Source organism: Thermobia domestica, chromosome 1, assembly GCF_964235325.1.
Source record: "Thermobia domestica chromosome 1, izTheDome1.hap1.1, whole genome shotgun sequence".
In the NCBI taxonomy this organism is placed as follows: Eukaryota; Metazoa; Arthropoda; class Insecta; order Zygentoma; family Lepismatidae; genus Thermobia; species Thermobia domestica.
In genome coordinates this window covers 84,983,294-85,005,084 of record NC_137454.1, presented here as the reverse complement: position 1 = coordinate 85,005,084, position 21,791 = coordinate 84,983,294, and the positions used below count along the sequence as shown (strand labels likewise).

Genomic DNA, 21,791 nt, shown 5'->3' with positions numbered 1-21,791 from the left:
GAAAAAAGAAAAAGAAAAAGTGGGTATTCAGGCAATGTTTTCTTTAAAGAAGACTACTAAACCCATCAAAATTTAGTGTGAAATATATTTGAAATGAACTCAGTATCCCACTAGTAAATAATATGGAGTAAGATATTTTCCCTGGAAGCCTTAAAACATCAGTGATTACAGGCATTTACACAAAGGTTAATACAACTTCCTCGTAGTTGTATGGTTAACATACGTGGGCACCGTCGATGCGGGAGACCCGAGATTGATTCCCGGTGGAAGGTATTGGTGTATTTCTCACATAGTCTCTTTACTGACCGGGACGATAAATTCCAAATAAACCATCCAACTAATGAAAGGCAGTAACTTGATCCCCAAGCCACCAATTCCCTCAACCAGGATTGTCAAAAAATCACTGAATAAGAAATGCATAAACAAATCATCAATTATTTTGAAAAAAATTTGCGCTAAACAATTCTCAATTTGATTTCAGATTACATTTAACAATTATTAAAGTTTTGGAAAATATTATATCAAATGTTTATTTTTAAAAAGTTGGAAAACTAACTTACATGAAGCGTAAAAATAAGAGAATCGAGTTTTGATGCTATCTGTGCTATCAATCCTATTCAAGACACTTCAATATAATGGCATAGCTGAAAATGTAATTTCTTTAATACGGTCTTTAAAAAATTAACAGCAAATGGTCTTAGTTACCGATTTTTTTCATTATTTTTTACGACTCGATTTTTTTTTTTTTTAACCTCTGGTAAAATCTTTGATCAAACTTTATGATCACTCTATAAAATATCGGGTCCTATTTTTAAGAAATACGACGAAAGATTAGAATTCTTTTTTTTTCTGGGTGCTGAGCACCCCACAAAAATTCTGGGAGTATTCGAGCACTGGAGCACCCCAGAAGTCAGTGCCACTGCCGGTAAGTCATTTTCGTTTTGCTTCTTGTTTTCAACAGACCGGATTTACGTATATCGAAGCCTCAAAAAGGCGCATACTTGTAACGATCCGTTACGAAAAATGCTCTTATGTTGCAGTTTTATTTCATTAAAATCATGCCACGGTCTCTCTTAAATATACTGCACATATGCTAAAAGGCATATTAAGTTTGTAAATCTTTTTCTGCTTTCTTTCTCTACAGTTTGAAAGCAAAGAATATTTATATCAGTAAGGGCCATAAGTGTTATACTGTATCAAGGTCAAATTGTGTATTAATATCGTAAAATAATATGCTTTTTAGGCTTAACTGGAAATAATTTGAATTTATTTAGCATTCAGACTGAAATTTTAGATATTTATTTGTTAATTTTGTATAATACTGCGAAACCGATAATGTGTTCAATGGAAAACGCTATTATGCAAAAGAACCGAAGAATGAATTGCTTTTTACAATGTACTACTAATGCTGCATCTAAAATAATGTAATATCGACGAAATTTATTCTAATAGTTTCACGCTGTAAAGCAGAAACAGTATTTATGTGAGTTTTAACCTCACTGGGAGCCACAAGAGTACAGTAATTATAAAATTTAGTTTTATTTCTGTGTAAGCCATTAAATTATGCATTGTTAGATAAGTTTTAGTTCCCAAACCTCCGTCTATCCAAAACCTTAAATGTCACTATTTGTTTTGTTCCTTTAGGTTATATGATCTATTACGAAACCAACCTAATTTAAACAAAAATGATGAAAAATTTGTTCTAAACGATTGCCTTTCCAAATAACGATACACGGAACGATCTGTAGATGTCTAAAGATACATATGTGACTCTAGACTCTATGTGTCTATGAATTGTTAGACTTATAAGAGGTGCACAGAGCCAGTGAAGCAAATTGTATCCTGACAGACGTGTAAGGCTCTTTTAAATATTATGAATAAATCAACTGTATGTAATAATTTTTTCCGTTTCCTACATAAGCTTAGAGGAATGTATTGAATGCTTACTACTTGTTCCTCTTGTATGTTATTCCACGTTGAGGTTAAGCCATACATGAAGGCTTTATACTGCTTACTTCAGAACAGTACCGTACTGATCCAGTATATCAAAAGAGACAACTATCATTATTCACAATAATATTATGAACATCTAGAAGGGTGAAACTGAAAACATGTTCGTCAGTTGCAACCTGGATAAATAAATAAAATAATCTTGTCTCCTTGTGACCTATATTCTCGAGCTTGGAAGTAATGGAAATGGTCTATTTTTATGTGTTGCTGGGTCTGACATGCTCTCCATTTGAGACATGATGAAGGACAGAAGGTGGGACTCACTCCAGACTATCTACTTCTTACCATTATACATGCCAGGGTCTCTGTCAGCATAGACCGTAATATCATGACATGACGTTATCCTTCTTTACTCTCAAAGAACGAATTACTACTATTGATTAGTAGACATTTTAGGTGTCCTGGAATAACCCTAACAATGTTGCTGTCTTCAAAATGACAACGTAATATATAGCCAGCCAGATCCGTTCAGGCGTGGCTCGAAAAACAGATGAAATTTAATTTAACGTTTCATCTGACCTGCTCAATCCCCCCGACTTCCATCATTGCTGGCACAACTAAGTGCTACACTTCATGAAGACTAGTCCACTAATCCTTTGAAAAGATCTTAATTTTGCATCAAAGACAAGCTATACAACAAACTAAAGGTGACCCAATGACGTATTAATCAGTGCATTTTATTCAGGTGTTTGCATTATTTTGATGTTAGTAGTAGTGGCATAATCATTATTTCACTTACTAACTTAGAATAGTTTTATATTCAATCAATTCTAAATTTCAAATAGGAACACATTCTAGCTACTATATGATTTATCGATACTACAGAAATAAGTAGATTATAAGATAATACCTTGCTTGTTCCAAGAGCTCCGATCGGTCGACCAGGTCGTCCTTTAAGATTGAGTTTTTTATTCACTCCTAGATAACCATACACTTTTACTAGCTCATTTGACGACCAAATTTGTACGGGTTCCACTTCATGAGGGGTTTGAGTCTGAATTCCGTACGTAGCCATCATTGCTTGAAGCCTCATAGATTCGGCAATCAATACTATCTGGACAACAAGATCCGTAGCTGTTCCCTAGATATTGGAGAAAAATATGAGTACACTGACTATACTGAGTGTCTGAATGTCCACGTCTGTGTTCTGACAACGTGTACTAAACCAGCAATGAAACTCAGTGAAAATCATTCATGGATTCCTCTTTTCCATATGATTTATAATTTAACTGTCCGTTTAATACAATCTATACATTTTCAACATAACTGTACTACTGCCAAAGTGTATTCTAATTTTAAATCTAAATAAATAAATGCTTACTAAGCCTTAAACTGTAAATTTCTACTTCACAAATGAACAGCTACTGAAAGGCACCATATCGGTATTTACCTGAAAAACCTCGAAATACCTCCACCTGAAAAACTGACAAGGAACCGACATGAACAATTCATCCGGACATACGAATCAAACCTAGTCCATTCGATAAACATAACAAAGATATGTTCATGTACAAAAAATTACGTGGCATGGACAACGAAGTAAGTCCCGGGGCCCATTAACCCTGTTAGTATAAAGAAAATCATAGACTCGCAGTCAAACAGCTATTGCATCAACACTGTTCATTGGAAAGTCATGGTTTGTAGTTCATTCTTTTCGGTATGAAACAAGCTTTTCAGAGGTGTTATGTATTGGGGTCCATAACGTACTTGAACAGGGTAAATTGGGGGAATGCCGGGAAAATTCCCTCCAGATTTCCCTCCCATCAACTTTTTACTCTGGAGTGGCCTCGGATAAAAGCACATAATCCAAATCTATCTCGAAAAATACTATAGGGGATAAGACATGTGTGTACCAAGTTTTGTATTCATAGACAGAATAGATATGAGAGAAAAGCTTGTATACCTATACACGCTATCCCCTTATACCTATTCTGTCTATCAATACAAAACTTGGTACACACATTTCTTATCCCTTATAGTATTTTTTGAGATACATTTATATTGTGTGCTTTTATTCGGGGCCACTCCAAAGAGGTAAAAAATTGATGGGAGGGAATTTTTCCAACACTCTCCCAATTTTCCCTGTACAAGTATGTTATGGACCCCAATACATAACACGTCTGGAAAGCTTGTTTCATACTGAAGAGAATGAACTATAAATCATGACTTTCCAATGAACAGTGTTGATGCAATAGCTATTTCACTGCAAGTCTACGACATTTTTTATTACTAACATTGTTAATGGGCCCCAGGGACTTACTTCGTTGTCCATGGCACCTAATTTTTTGTGCATGAACATATCTTTGTTAAGTTTATCGAATGGACTAGGTTTGAGTTGGATGTCCGGATGACACGTTCATGTCCGTTCCTTGTGAGTACGAGTGAATTTCTCTTTTTACCTTGATGCAAAGAACCTTCACTTTTTCTATGTAAAAGATAATAAACAGCATTAACCGCACATTAAATTATTATATTCTATGAAAACAATCCAAAATATTTATAGTTTTTCTGTGTATATGAAAACCGAAAGTAATTTCTTTCTTTTTTTTAAATCTTTCTTTTTTCATAGCTATTCGCTCATGTCTTTGAACTGTATGTACAGTCATGTTTAAAACAAATTAAGACCCACCTTCCTTTTAGAAGCTCTCTACCCATCTTCCTCCATAACATGGACTTACACGAAAGAATTCGGAGAAATAAAGAACATGCGCCTACGTTTGTGACAACTTTATCTAAAGATACAGGTATAGAGCTTTCTTAAGAAAGGTGGGTGTATGTATAACCACATAATATTGCCAATGTCGAATATACAAGAAATTGCCATTTTATTTTATAAGCAATATACAGTATATTGTTCTTACATTGAAACTGAATTATCTAACTGCTTCTAAGCTGAGGTTTGGTAGCATACAGGTATTGAAAAGGCAATCCATTCGGGCAGTGAACGAGTATATACAGAAATCACTTATATTTGAATTTTGAATCTCCATGCAAAACAAGGGATCATATGTCTGTATATCTTTTTCTGAGTATCTTAAGTGCAAAAGCGACTGGAAAACAAGAACTACTATACATTTAAGACAGAAAGGTTCAGTTTATGTTTCATGGTGCTAATAGGACTGTAATCTGCTACTTTTACGAATTAACATTTTTCTTTAAGAAGGAGGGGAATAACGGAGGAGATGACACAAGAAAGCCTAAACTACTAATGTACACCCATGGCCCCTTCACCTTTCACAACTGCCGTCCTACTCTGCTGATTCTACCACTATATTCTCATCCACCTTACCTTTTGTTTTTTATTTACAAATCCTGATTGCTTAATACAATCATTTCACCATTTGTCAAGCAGAAAAAGTAGCCATAATCTATTAACGTGTACACAAATAATTTATTTAAATTTTCTACTATACGATGACTATCCTATGCCAACTAGACTACAAAAATCAGATCGAATTCTTTCTATTCATACGTCCCTTTTGTGCTGTCATGCAAGATTTTATGTTATGGATACATTTCGTGCTTAATATTCATGCCAAGGTGGATGTTCTAATGACGAAATCTTACTTACACCAAATGACGGTCCCTGGAAAAACGGTTAATGAAAAGAAGGAGAAAAATCATTATTTATTACATTGAAATCTTAATTAAAACAATTATTCTATTATTTAAGAAACATCACAATACATAAATATTTGATAACAGAGTAAGATCCAACGGGTTATATCAATACATAAAAATTAATAAATTTAAACACACCCTAATTACCAGTTATTCAAGCTAAAGATTATATATATGCTCACTACTAATAGCAAGTTAATTCGAGTTAGATACTCTCAGGTTATCCGCGATTTTTAAATTTGTTTCTGAAACTCACAAAGTACGAGGGCTATCCAGAAAGTAGATTACGTTTTCGTCTGTGTCCGCTAGGGGCGGGGCTAGCGCGGCCATCTTGGGGTCAGAGCGTTGCGCAGCTCAGTCGGCATCTAGCCGTGCTAGTGAGAGGTTCGTGCTGTGCTCCGTTAAGATACTGTGACGGTTTGAAATGTCTGCGTTAATTGAAAATCCCGCGAGCTGCGAGGTGCGTGCAGTAATAAGGTTTCTGACAGCAAAAAACTGTAAACCGATAGAAATCTATCGGCAGCTGTGTGAAGTGTATGGGGACAACATTATCACTGAAGGTGGAGTGCGACAGTGGGTCATAAGATTTAAAAATGGCCGAACCAATGTTCACGACGAAGATCGAAGTGGGAGACCCAGCAAAGTGACTGCCGAACTTGTCGAAAAATTCGATGTTAAAGTCCGTGAAAATCGAAAGTTCACAATAACGGAACTTTCTTTGAGTTTTCCACAAATTTCGCGAAGTTTGTTGCACGAAATCATCAGCGAAAAGCTTGGTTACCACAAGTTTTGTGCAAGATGGATTCCAAAATTCTTGACAGAGGACCACAAAAATCAGCGAATGGCTGCAGCGTTGCACTTTTTGGACGCCTACAATAAGGATGGTGACTCTTTACTCGATCGCATCGTTACTGGTGACGAAACATGGGTGAAACACGTGAACTGTGAAACGAAATTGCAATCAATGCAGTGGGGGCACACAGGTTCTCCCCAAAAACCCAAGAAATGCATGCAAACAATGTCGGCAAGGAAGATGATGGCGACTGTTTTTTGGGACAGAAAAGGTGTGATTTTGGTGGACTTCCTGGAAAGAGGCACTACAATAAACGCTCAAAGGTATTGCCAAACTCTGCAAAACCTCAGAAGAGCAATTCAAAACAAGCGCAGAGGAATGTTGAGCTCTAAGATCTTGTTGATTCACGACAACGCCCGGCCCCACACGGCAAATGTCACGCGTGAAGTTCTTGAATCTTTTCAGTGGGAGTTGTTTCCTCATCCGCCGTACAGTCCCGACCTGGCACCGAGCGACTTCCACCTATTCCCAGCAATGAAGAAGTGGCTGGCTATGCAGCGTTTTGATGACGACGAACAGCTGCAAGAAGAGGTAACGAAGTGGTTGAAGTCGCAGGCGGCCGAATTTTTCGACGAAGGAATTTCCAAGCTCGTACATCGCTACGATAAATGCCTTAATTTGAATGGTGACTATGTCGAAAAGTAGTATTTGTGTGTGGCTTTCATCTGTATATAATAAAATTTGTTTCCTATACTTTGTTGATTTTTTATTCCAAAACGTAATCTACTTTCTGGATAGCCCTCGTACATTAGAGAATAACACTAGTAAATCAATAGAACTTTCATCCAAGTTTTCTAATTAACTTTAACAAAAATAAAAAAAATAAAATAACAGTCGCCAACTTCTAACAACATGCAACACTACAAGTCATTATACTTAAGAAAAAAAAACTGCCCATGTTAAGGTAAGAGTGAAAAAAAAAAGAAAAGAAAATACACAGACAAAATTTCATTATGGGTTATACAAAACGACACAATATAAGAATTTGAACTAGAATGGATTTGAGTTTAGCGTGTCTTTTGGCTTAACGTAGGATCCGAATCTCATGAGCTCTCGCCGAGAATCAAGCCTGGATATCTCCAATGTCAAAAGCGTGTACGCTAACTATAGAACCACGTGACAATTCAACATAAGAATTATTAACTCATACAAACTTCCTTCTTTTTAACTGTTACGGATTAATTCGCAAACGAACACTGAATTCGTGAAACATATACATTTTTCCTGTTCTCTTTCTCACTTTTTTTATCATCACATATGAGTCATTCTATTTCAAATCAAGCAATGATGAAAAATTCATGTTTCAGATTTTGATAAATTTTTGTACATTGAAAAACATGTTTGCGAATAGTTATTTCCCAAAATAAAACTTTTTCAGCCCTCATAGTTAATTAGTAATTACCTACGCAATCAGTTTCAAGGTCACGACTCAAAAACGGCTGGTTTTGCATTTTATTGTTTATTTCAATAACCATAAGAGCTATGAGGCTAACACTTTGCATGCGCATGTAATTTTTCCTGTAGATTCCAAATCTACAATCAAAACTAATGAATATTGTATGACTGTAGAATTATAGCAGCATTTATAGTCCCAAGTGAAAACTGCTAATAATTCAATTTCTTTCCCACGAATCAAGAACAAAAGAGTCTTTCATCGTTCACTCATACATACTGTATATCTGAAACGTTTTTTCACCGTGAGAGAATTGTAGTGAGCAACAAAGACCACATTCATTATCTGAACTACATATATGATAATCGTATTTCTATTACTTGGATTCTCAGTTTTCTTCTTTCATCATTAATATGCAAAGACTACGTTCTATAGCTGTTTGGAACTGAATTAAGTGATTTCTTCAATTATTTATGGAAATACTAAGGCAGACCAGAACAGACTGCCAGGTATTTGAACGACTCACCGGTGCCAACCATATCGTTCAGCCAGTTTTATCTAGAAGTTCTCACGGTCAACTACCGTTATCTTTTTGCATATTGTGACCAGTGAACTGTGAATTAACGCAGATTCTTTTAACATTTAATTTGCATATCCATACAGGCGACTTAAACCTGATTACATTTTAAAATGAACTGCCAACATTGACCAGTCGGTCAACCGAATTCGTAGCTTGAACACCTGATCTCTAGGAGTTTTTCTCCGCGTATCAAGAAAGCGAACACGCTCGTTTAAGTCGTTACAGAATTAAGTAAAGGGATATACCTCTCATAACCGATCAAAGACTTGTGCAACGGCTAGCCCCCCTTCGGAATTCCCGGGTCCGCAGACCCTGTGCGTGTAAGTAGTAAACGGGTCCTCCAATGTTCTAATTCTATATTGTGACTACCTGTATTTGCTCTGCTGGATACGGACTCTTCTCGCAGCAGCTAGGAACATACGTCGTGGGATTACTTTAGTGTTACCCCAGAGTGTTAACCCCTACGTGCATTAGTGAGTGGTGTGAGAAAAGTGCATGTGGTGAACCCCCAAATATAATCTTTCATTCATCTATATGTGTGATACAAAGGGATATTATATCGCAAAATGTGAAGTGTAATTTTGTTTGTGGAAATAGTCGTCTATACTCATATTAGTGTTTAGTGTTGTGATTGTTTTTCTTTTATATATATATATATATTACACATAGTGCATTTAACAAATAAGCATAGTATTATTCTATTTAATGTATTTTCGTTACATGTGTTAATGATATTTGTGTATGTCATGGTCTCAGCGATCATCCGGATATCCGTGAGGATTTCGAGACAAGACATCCGAGAAAAGTTCTGTAATCCTCTTTTGGAAATGTTCTTTGATGTCTTAACCAGGTAAGTTCAGATCTCTTAAAAGTACTCCTTGGTGAAACAGCAAGGGAGCAGATCCGGAAAGCGGTTACAATCTCATCCGAAACCGAAAAGCTTTACCAATGTACTCCAAAAACTTTACCGAAGGCCCCAGCATTACAAGAACTGGGCTCATAAAACACCTTGTACTTCCACAGAAGGAATGTCACAAAATAAGATGCAAAACCCACCCTATATTATACACCTGTTAGATCTTGCCCAGCATCTCATTATGAAGATAACACCCACTTTCCATCATTTCGGTAGTTGCGATTCTTCCAATCTTATTCACATCCTTAAATACATCTACTGTCTAGGCTCCTATGCTGCCGAAAGTCTTTCGATCTGAAACCACTACCACCGATAATCCTCAAACGCTCAAACACTCTATCTTACGTCCCAGAATACGTAACTCATTGCAACATTAAAGAAAAAATGAGAAACACAAAATACTGTACGATCGACATTTCAAAGAAATCAAGATACATATATATATATATATATATATATATTGATTTTTATGAATGTAGCATTTTACGCTATATGTAATATTTGTTCTCTAAACTCGTAATTCCTTCAGCACTTGGACGACTGGAAGACAAACAGTTGGTGAAATTTATTTTGATTGAATGCTATTAACTAGAACACAAATACGATTAGTAATTACAGCAGCCTTACGAATATGTTCCTTCGTACAATTTTAAGTGGGAAATGGTATTCAATTTCATTGTCATGGAAGTCGTAATGTAAATCATGGGATTGTGTGTTCTGTTTTCGTCAGCCTTCAACATTTACAACAATCAACGATCACAAGCTACAAAGCCTGAAATTTTAATTTTTGGGTCATTTTTAGTAAATCATTCTAGCTTATAAACACATATGGCGTTAATAAAAGTAGTATCCATGAGCTAAACGAAGAAACAGAAGCAATTCACTTCTCGCACAATTTCCATAACAATGAACACAGAGGAGTTATTCTGGTAGATGAAGTTTTAAAATCAAATTTGACAAGGATTGATTATATTAAATCTATTGATTATTTAAACACGCCCAAATAATCATCCGATCCGAACAATCATTTTCAGGTCTTCCATAATAAGAATCCAACAAATCGAAAAATAAGAACAGTATTAATTAAGGTTTCGAAGAAATGAAATTAATTTCCTTCATCACATTTTGCCACTAAATTTCAAGCATTTTCAAGGCCCATTTATCAATTTCCAGTACCTTCAAGGCCCTTGAAAACTAAGAAGAAAAAACTCCAATAATTTTTTAGGATTATGTGAACCGTATGTAAGTGATTGAAGTGAATGAGAGTATCTATAAGACTTCGACGACACTATAAGGAGTTGTTATACTTATGTTCGTATCAGTTTTAGTAACTCCTCCTTTCTGTACATGTATATAATCCTTAATGTGATTTTATCTGTATGTTTTTACCTTCTTATCTTGAAAAATGGGCTTGGATTTTTGCCAAAATATACTGATTTGTATTATTACACTCTCTTGATAGATAGCTAACGAGAGAAGATTTACTGGTATTCATTTTGATTTCCTGTGCTGAATTCCTAAAACATTAACTCAATTAATTTACCTTAGTATAACTATTTTCCATGATAAGCCCCATCTTTTCGAGGACACTTTATATGCTGGGTTTGAGAGGACTGTAATGGAATAACCACTTGAAAAAAGACAGGAGTTCCTCCAGTAGATAAGTTTGTGGAAACAACAATAACTGATATGTCAATTCTGACTTTAATTCCGAGCGTAATCAAATGCTTTAACGGCTGGGACACTGTGGCGTGCGAAGAAAAGAAAAACTATTACATTATTTTGCCTTTGTTGCCGCAACTAGGAAGAGCAGTGGTTAACGCATTGGCACGGTAAGCCAAAGATCCTGGCTCGAGTCTCAAAAGTACAGCCGTGCATTTTTTCCCTCACTGTATATAACTGAATTCGCACTTACAAAGGAATTGGTGTAACATAAGATCAGCAATTACCTTCGTTTCTCATGTATTTTTTTTTTAAAGGAAAAGTATTCCAGAGGTAAAATATTGCTCTTTTTAAATATGTACATCTTGAAAGACTAGATGATCAGTGAAAACGAAATATAATCTTAGAGACAAAAAGACAGTGAAGAAATAAAGAAGTCTGTACCTGATGAATGGATTTAAAAAGGATAATTATTGGTCTCCCAATGAAAAAGAGTGGTAAATTGTAGTAGCTGAAAACTTATTAATCTCCAAATAATGGAAAAAAACTGAAATGAAATCCTAAAATTTACGTCCCACGGTTATGCCGGCTAGGCTAAACGAGACGGTGATAATAAGAAATGAAAGAAGGTGTGGAATTAATAAAGTGGGAGGAAACGGGAGAACCCCGACAAAATCCACGCACATGGTGTTTGTCCATCACGAAGTTCACTTGGCGCGAGCTGGAATCGAACCAAGGACTCCATGCACCAGAAGTAAACGCTCTACCACTGAGCCACCGCGGCCTTTCCACAAATAATGAATGTTAACATCACTTACCTCAATTTTAAAATTATTTGCTATTAACGAAGGATAAACTCCTGACACACTGAACTTACTTTCGTTATTTACAAAAATAAGAAAAAAGTGTCGTTTCAGAGCATCAGATTGTATCAAATACCTATATGAATTTTTGGGGAACTACAATCAAACTTTTAGATTTATATTTCCCATAAGATATTGTAGATAAGTGTAATTGTTGAACTACGAGCGCTGTTCAATAAGTTCTGCCTACAACACAATTTTGTTTAAAATTAATTTTTGTATGTGAATAAGTATCCTCAAACGAAAATTTGAACCTTCTGCTTTACAAATAAGTTTAGCTTTATCAAGTCACTATACTAACAACGACGCAGTCGCAGGATTAGAGATGGAGTACATGAACACCCTGTTAAAACAACGTGTGGTCTTCGAATTCCTGATTGGATGGCATAACACCCATCAACATCCACCGTCGCATGAGTGTTGTGTATAGGGAAGCACATGTGGATATTAGCACAATGCGGAGGTAGGTTCGACTTGTGCGCAAAGAGGATCTAGCCACATTGTGTCTTCATGACAAGGACCACAGTGGACGGCCACCGACTGCATCCACGCCAGAAAAAGTAGGACAAGTTGATGCACTGGTTCGCAGTGATCAGCGCATTAAGCAGAGGGTGATTGCAGACATTATTGGCATATCACTCGGAACAGTGAATCACATCACATGCAACGAGCTTACGTTTAAGAATGTATGTTCAAGGTTACGTCAGCTTCCAATGAACATGAAAGAAGGTCGCAAAAACGCGTGTGAGCAAAATGTGGACCTAAGGAGATGCGTCTCGTTCATGCGTCATGCGTCTCGTTCATGCGTCATCACTTCGAGCCCCAGACTAAACACAGTCCATGGAGTACAGACATCCCTCCTCTGCTTGTTCTAAAATGTTCAAAACGCAGCCATCAGCAGGGAGAGTCATGGTCACAATTTTCTGGGACAGTGAAGATATGGTGCTGATTGATTTTATATTTTTTTTACTTTTTATGTTATTTTTTTTTAAGTGAGGCCACTTGTCAACTCCGAGCTTTATGTGTAGACACTAACGAAGTTGCGTACATGTCTGCATACAGTTCGTACTCACAAAAATGTCATCCTCCCAACACAAGGCAACAAACTAGCCAGGAGACCACCGCCGCGTTACGGAAGCTTCCAATTTGAGTATGTTTTGCCGTACCCACCTTAAGCCCTGACATGGCTTCCTGTGACTTCTGGCTATTCCCAAAATGTACGGAGCACCTCAAAGACCCGTGTTTCGCATTCGATATGAACGTCATCAAGGCAGTGCGTTCTTGGTGTCGTCAGTTAGCGACATCATTCTTCATCGACGACATGCAACAACTAGTGCTCCACTGGAGCAAGTGCGTTGACACTGGTGAGGACTATATTGGAAAGTAAAAGACTACTTGGAAAGCACAAAGTTTAAGCTTTTGTTTGAGGGTAAATTTATCCACGTACATTTTTTTTTAACCGGGTGTCTACTGGAATACCAGAATGTAAATTCATGACTTTTTCATGACTTTTCATGACCTTTTTCTTCAAATTTTCATGACCATGGCGATAAAAATTTACCATTAGTAATAATAAACCCCTACCATTAGTGGTGCATCGGAACTATGCGGGTTGCTAGTCTTAAATATCACTTATTGTGAATCTTAAAGAAAGAATCTAAAATTCTGCCGTCTTGTGGTCGAGCACAGAATAGCACTTACCTAAATACGGGCCTGCTCTTACCAGTGAATCACTCTATACTGTATTTGAAGTTTTAATTCTGAATATAATTATCCATCTAGCAGAAATTTGTCTGAAATTAAGCACTCAGAAAACTGCCCAAAGACAAAACAAATTATAAAAGAAATTCGTTTTAAAAATATAGATCATCAAATTTAAAATCTGCAAACTCAAACGAATAATATTATTTGCATAAGTCTAAAGGCCCAAAAATATACAATTTACATTTCTTAGAAGTAAAGAAATAGCAGATCAGAAAGTTGGACAGTAAAAAGTTGTTACTATATTACAGAGACTAGAAGATGAGATGGGGAGCAGCTAGGAAGACAGTAAAGTACCAGTTAGCCAGCACTAACTGGTGGAGGAAATTCTCACAATTGCTGACCTGATACAATTGTTTCAGTACATGCATTATGAGGTATGAAAGTATGAAGTATAAAAATATACTCTGAGATTTCAGATTTTCATGACCAGTTGGGTAAATAAAGGACTTTTTCATGACTTTCATGACCACTAAGCAAAATATATGACTTTTTCATGACTTTCATGACCAGTAGACACCCTGTTTAATAGAGAGTTCGAGGCAAAACTTTGAACCATCCTCGTAAAAGATAATTTTGTGCATATGGACTACGTATTTCAGTATTTAGCCGAAATTTATTAGGAAAACAAACAGAATTTAAGTACTTCTAAGCCACGATAATTACTTTCCAAAACACTACAGTTTTAGAATCACAACATTATAGAATATATCTAACCAATTTACTCTGTTAGTACGTCAAAATCAAATTAAAACAAATACTACTACAAAAAAAAAAAAAAAAAAAAAAAAAAAGTAAACTATAAAACTAAAACTGAACTGTGTACAAAACTGCAAAATATTTGATATATTACACCAAAATTAATACCATGACTAAGTTAGCCTAACAGTTTTAGGAAGATTCAGTTAAAATGTACACACAAATGTAGAACAGTTTTATTTTCTAGTCTTACCTGAAATGCCGAGTATCTTCCACCTCTGCGAGGTCTGTTATAAGAGGGCAAATAACGTCGAGCAGGGTCTAGTTCATTTATATGCAACAATGTTCCAGTAAGCAATTGAGATATCACAAATACTGCTTGTCCCCATAGAAATAAACTTTTCCCACTTCCATCAAGCCCAGCAAGTTTGTTTTGACTGCCTGGCTCTTGTCTTTCGTATTCAATGAGCTCTTCTGGTACATAGAAGTACATTGGAATAACTGGATCTGTCAAAAAAAAAAGTAAATACAAATTATGTTCAAATAAAACCTACCCAGACAACACTGCGCCCTCTACTGGGCGCAATGGAAAAACTTTGATGGGCAGGTGACACAACAGTTAGTAAAAGACGTACATGCATACAAGACCATCTGTCAATGCGTGCTGTTTGACGGAAAAGGTATGGCGGCTATTGCGAACCGTCACTGTTGATCAACGCGCTGTGATTCAACTCTTGCCAGTAGAAGGATAGCCAGCGAAATTCTCATAAGAATGAGTAATTTATGGAGAGAAGAGTGTGCTGAAAGCACCTGTAAAGAATTCGGTACGAATATTTCGGGAAGGTGGGAACACACGACAGACTCTCTGAACGTCCAAAATGAAATGAAATGAAATCTTTTTAAGTTTTTTACGTCCCACGGTTATGTCGCTTAGGCTAAAGGAGACGGTGATGATGAGAGATGAATGAAATGATGGAATGAAGAAAGTGGGAGGAAACGGGAGAACCCCGAGAAAACCCACGAGCACGGTGTTTGTCCACCACAAAATCCACACAGCGCGAGCTGGGATCGAACCAGGGACCCCAAGCACCGGAGGTGAACGTTCTACCACTGAGCCACCGCGCGACCCTCTCTGAACGTCCAGGCCAAGCACATGTCATCACCAGTAATGAACTCGTCACAAAAGTTATCACTGCTATACGAGAGAATTGGAGGAAAAATATATGTACGCCGGCAAGAATGTATTGTTTCGCGTGGTACAATGCACTACTGTGCGGAAGAAGCTATCACACTGTAAACTGTGTGCACACTGGATCCCGTGAGTTCTTACTGAAGACAAAAAATATCTCCGCATGAGTAAGTGTCTGCAGCACCTTTATTGAAAGGCCGAAGACGGTGACGGCTTTCCTCTGCGCATTGTGACAGGGAATGAGACGTGGCGCTACCATTTCGAACCTTCAACTAAAGCAGCAACATAAAGGATCTATTATGGAGACATCTATCATAGCAAAAAAAAAAAAAAAAAAAAAAGGTGAAAACACAACCGTGAGCCGCAAAAAATTAAGTTTACGGTATTTTTCAACCATCAAGGATCATTGAGTTCAAGGAACCCGGCATTACAGCGAATCCACAGTGTTACACTGCAAGGCCCAACAAAATTCATCTGGTCTACGAAGGAAATGTACCGGGATGTTGATGTCTGGTGTCATCTTTATGATATGTTCGCGCGCATATGGCGGGTACTGTGCAGGAGGCATTAAAGAAGAAACGAGATTCTGGGAGGTTCTGCTTCACCCACCTTGCATCCCGGAATTATCACTGTGCGACTTTCACTTGTTAGGGCTCTAAGTCTCTCAAGGAGAAAGAGTTCCACAGAATTGATGAGGTGAAAGGTACAGTAATGGAATAAATCACTGCACAGCCGAAATCCTTTTCGACCAAAATTCGACTCCTAGTGAAACAGTAGGATGCCTGTCTCAACCACCATGGTGAATACTAACCCCAACTTTAAAATTGTTACACTTTTGACTTGTAAATATTGTGCTTTTTTCTGTACTTGTGTCGTGATCCCCGTGCTAGCACAGAAAGAATGGAAAAAAGGAACGAATGTAGGTAGGCAAAAAGGTAGGTAAGTAAGAAGAAAGAGAAAAGAAAGAAAGAAGGAAAAACGATAGCTTAGAATCAATCCCAATTTCCAGCGTGACTTCTTATTATATGTATTGCTATTTCAATAAATTCAGTGAAAAAGCAATCATCGTAACATTATTTCCTTAATTTTCTTGAGATTATATATATATATATATCTGCTTTTAAAATATAAATACTTCATAAACCTCCCTTGTATTCGTTCTAATTTTTAAGAATGAACTTCAGCTACGAAGTTCCATACTTGGCATACATACTATTATTTTAGTCTTATTTAAGATCTTTACAGTGAAATATACCTAGGTATGCGTCAGTAACATTTTTGAACTGAGTTAATAGAAAGTCTACCGTTAACTTCTAGTTATTACCTTTATATGTTCATCAAACAAAAGTATTCGTCAAATATTACTCCTAAATGTTTATATCCTAACCTTTTCTAAGTTCCCCTCGTCACTATAATGTCTGGTCACCACGTTACTTTGATTTCTAGTATAATACGCTATTTTTGTCTTATTTACATTAATAGACATTTTATCTTCATTAACAGACATTTTATTTTCATCATTGTAAATTTAATGCATTTACCATTCCTAGTAATGCTTCCGTTTTCTTTTTCAAGTAGGTGTGAGTTATACAAACATTTGAACACTTCATTTTATTACTGAAATATTAAAATTATCAGTTATATTTAACCTTTCATGAATTTTAATGTCAGATTGAAAGTTTAATGCAACAGGTATACAGCAGCAAAATATAATCAAAGTAACAATGTAGTTGGGAAAAAGGATGGGGGGAAATGGCTGACACATCACAATGACGTCAGTTATCTTGAAGTCCTTCATCTTGAATTTTACAATTGTCTTAAAGAGAAACCACAGCATGTGATATGGTATTTTAATAGTAAATTCTCGGTAAAAATTGAATGGCATTGTTATTTTTGCTCTAGCGCTTACCATTACGACGTTATGACTGTCTTTTTGTTGTAACTCCAACAAAAGAGTTATTCATACGACAAGGACCTCGCACTCTTACAGAACATGTTCAATGTGATCCCCATTCCAGTCAACTGTCAGATGCATTCTGACTTCCCACTCATACAAAACCTTGCGCAAAGTGTCGACTGTAATGTTGGAGCATGCGTCCATAATTCGTTTCTTGAGATACCAGATATCCCTGATTTTCACCGCACACACAACAGACTCTAAACGGCCCCACAGGTAGTAGTCCATTGGTGTCAGGTCATAGGAACGAGTGGGCCATTTCATAGTATTTCCCCGACCAATCTATGCATTAGGAAACTGCTGATTGAGGTATTCACGGACTACAGATACCGCAATGAAGTGAGGTACCATCGTGATGGAAAACTTAGAGAATGACCTATCCTCCGACATCACTGATGACAAAATATTGTCTTCTAACATGTGCCGATAAACAGTCGCCGAAAACCAATGTCCCATCGATGAACAATGATCCAAAAAGCAAGTCCCCCACACTACACCATTACCTTGCCGGGAACACCTGCGGATGAGTGAAATCCAAGCGGATTACTATCCGACCAGTATCGCACGTTCCGTTTGTTAACCTCACTCGACACGTAATCGTTTGCCTCATTATTTAACAGCACGTCAGCGGTACTTTTGTCGTAGTTGCTTTGTGGCCCATTGAGCAAATTTCAGACAACGATTTGGATCAATTCCTGTACGCTGTTGGTGAAGTTGCAGATCCAGTTTCTTGGAATTTCTTAATTTGAACACAGTACCATTACTGATTGAACTATTTCCCTGCTCACGGCACTTGAAATTGTCTGCAATCAACCTGATGCTTCGTTCTCCACAGATTAGAACGATCTCAATGCCCTCTGCATGCGGCAAGGCTATCTTCTGGTAGTACACCAAGTCACATCAACGATACGAACAAAGAGACAGTCGTAACCTCGTAGTGGTTAGCACTAGAGCAAAAATAGCAGTGCCATTCAATTTCTACAAAAATTTGATATTAAAACGACAAATCACATGCTATGGTTTTCATTTAAGACAAATGCGTAAAATTGAAGATGGCGTACTTTTTTGTGATGTGGCTTCAAACATTTTCCTCCACTCCTATTCCTCACATACATTGTTATTTTGGTTATACTTTGCGGCGTTTACCACTTATTAGTGTGTTTCCACACTTTTGGACCACCCTGTATTTTCCATAAGGTAACTGCAGAGTTTACTCAACTCACTATGGAAATCTTTAAAAGAAATACTCCTTAACTTTGATTTAGACATTATTTGTAGCTGTTTTACTGCCTTCCTTAAGACATACTATACACTTACCTCCATTTCCATCTCTCCTAATTCTTTGTTTCAACAAATTCTGATACTGTTCAACTTGATCAGGTAACGACTTAAATACTCCATCAATAATCATGAAAATATAAAAAATAGGCCACTCACATTCTATGTTCTCAAATTCCTATAGGAAGAAAGAAAAAGTCTGAATACAGTAACAATAAAATAACTCCAAAATTGCTGTTCAAGTGGATAGCATGCGAACCTATGATGTGCAAAGACTAGAGTTCAATTCCCGGTGGAGACCATGAAACCCACAAAGTGGTTGGTTCACGTCCTATTTAAACTGTAATCTCGTCCTATATAACCTCACTGTTGTAAAAAGATGTAAATTTTATTTATTTACTTATTTCCTTTATTTATTTATTTAACCATCACCAAATACAGTTCAGAGGCCATTTTATACTGGATATCTAACAACAACAATAACAATGGAAAGAATTTTAGAAGGTGTCGGCCAGAGCCTGTTTGGTAGGTATCATCTCGGTATTTGCCTGGTACAACTGAGGAAAACTCTAGTCATGATGGTCGGCAGCAGGAATCGAACCCACAATCTCCGAATGCGAAGCCAACGCTCTACCACTTGAGCTACTTCGCTCGGTAAATAGCAATCAATAATAATAAGAATAATCACAAGATGTTACAAGCCTTTTCTGAAAGTACCATCAAAATTCAATTTACTTGAAACATACTCTTTCACGAGGAAGACAGACGAACATTTGCTTCCAACCTCAATTACGATCAAGTATACGCTTTCCGTTGATCTCTCAATCTCAACCTTTGTTATCCACGTTAGAAAGTTTCCTAATAAATCACCATAATTACAAGGAAATTCTTGCAATATGTAAATTGAGATAAATAAAAAAAATGTTCTACAATAAATAAATTATAAAAAAATACTATAGCCTTAGAAACATTTAATTCAAGATTAAACCTGATACCACCACTAAGCACAAAAATCTACGTAGCCTTCTAAAAATAATAAATATTAATATATAGCTATGTAACAAAATGTAGTTTATACTCACAAATAAAGCACTGTAATGCAAATAATACAATCTATTACCTTTGTTTCACCATCCGTATAATATCTTCTGTTGGAGTCCTCTAACACACATCTATAGCCATCTCTAACGAAACGCTTAAAGCCATATTGACCCTTAAGCTTATCTATGATTTTCCTTTTCGTTTCCGAATACAGAATTTCATCATGTGTAGCAAAAGCAGGAAATGATAATGTGGGTAGCAGTGACGAGTCAATGTCCTGTTAAAATATGAAAGTTTCATATAGTGATATCTATCTATATATATAGTAATTATAAACAATTCATCGAATTTTAAAGATCTGTTAAAAAAAATGTGTAACACAACGAATGATATATTTAAACATACAGAAACAGTTTAAGTTTCAAGCATCCACAAATGTTTGATGTGGCTTCCTTTCGTCACACGATACACATCTATGCCGTAATGTAATTCAACCCACATATGCTCTAGCATATCCCTACTAATGGTAGTAAATGCAGCTGTAATGGAATCCTGAAGCACAACCAAAGTTGTTGAAAGTGAAGGCACATACACTGTCTTTCACATGTCCCCAAAAGAAAACTTGCGGGCAATGCTGACTTCTATGGGCTACATACAAAACAACCTCATCTTGCTTCAATATTTCATCAGAAATGCTAAGACGTTCTGTGCTTTTATCTGCACACAGACAGCAAGTGTCCTTAAACTGTCGATACCATATCAGAATGCTTTGGTAACATGGAATTGCAGTTGGAAACTGCCTGCGGAATGCACGCTTTACAGTAGCAACTGAGAAACGCTTCTCATATTCCAAAATACAGAATGCTTTCTGCTGCGTAGATGCTATTTTGGAAAGTAGGTTTGTTTTGTCACAAGCCAAGATCACGAATACGGGAAATATAACTTTCAAATATGTTATGTTGTTTCATCATTAGAACAAACGTACTGTATTAATAATTTCCGACATATTTAACCTTAAAACCGGTTGGATCATTTATAATCACTCTGTAGATTATATATATATGAGGTCAAAATTGAGAGTATATTTATTGTGAATTTAAAATAACATATCACATATGCACCATCTTGTTCGATGACATGTATTTTCCCCGGCAACAACCTAATCCTGTCACTACTAAGCTTCTATGGTTTCTGGTCAAAAAAATTGTGTTAACAGCATTCAAGGAGTTCTGCAGAGACTAAAATAAGTTCGCCCGACGGTGTCAAGTCGGGGCTACACGATGTATGCATTAAAATCTCAAAGCCAAGTTCTCTCAATTTCTGACAAGACAATGAAGATGTATACGATCTAGTGTTGTCAGCGTGCTGTAAAACATCCTTTCTGTTGATCACTTTCGCCCATTTCCTTTGGCCGAGTCTATTGCTCCGCCCGGCGACAGCACTTCGTGATTCATATGCCCTTCCAATCCCATCAAACGCATAGCATAATTATCCTGGACGCCAGATGTGAGCTTTGCACCAGACTGCGGAGCTTCTCGCTTCCACCAAGACCTTTTTCATACATCGTTGTCGTAGGTTATCCACTTTTCATTACTCGTGATTAACCGTTTTGGAAACGGCTCGAGTTTGGCAAGTTTCAGCAGAGATTCGCAGATACAAATTCGATCGAGTTAAATGTTTTTGAGTTAGTTCATATAGTATCCAAACGTCGAGATTCTTTCTCCAAATGGTTTAGCGCTGTTTGGTGTTAGATGTTTAGGTCATTGGCAATGTCATTACTTTACATCCCGGTCTTGCTCAACTTTTGCCAGAATATCAGCCACTATTGCTGTGGCTGGTTGCCAAATGGAAGGAGCATCTTGGGAGATCGAAATTTCCGCATCTTATGGCTGTTGCTTTCGATAACGTATCCTGCCCATAAACAGCATAAATTTCTTTATGGGCCTACGCAGTATTTTCCCGTTTATC

At 36.8% G+C, this 21,791-nt stretch overlaps 1 protein-coding gene across 8 annotated transcripts in view; it reads right to left on the bottom strand.

The window, feature by feature from the left end:
- Positions 1–21,791, bottom strand: part of LOC145686795 (putative phosphorylase b kinase regulatory subunit beta) — a 161,712-nt gene that overhangs the window by 29,943 nt on the left and 109,978 nt on the right. For 7 of the 8 annotated variants that reach the window (XM_081760455.1, XM_081760512.1, XM_081760474.1 and 4 more), the window contains 5 exons: positions 19,903–20,100; positions 18,822–18,960; positions 14,612–14,865; positions 5,582–5,596; positions 2,861–3,091 (listed from right to left, as the gene is read on the bottom strand). In XM_081760455.1, the coding sequence (XP_081616581.1) occupies positions 2,861–3,091; positions 5,582–5,596; positions 14,612–14,865; positions 18,822–18,960; positions 19,903–20,100 (837 nt within the window). The remainder of the gene's footprint in view (positions 1–2,860; positions 3,092–5,581; positions 5,597–14,611; positions 14,866–18,821; positions 18,961–19,902; positions 20,101–21,791) is intronic. The other variant, XM_081760465.1, reaches the window with a different exon arrangement.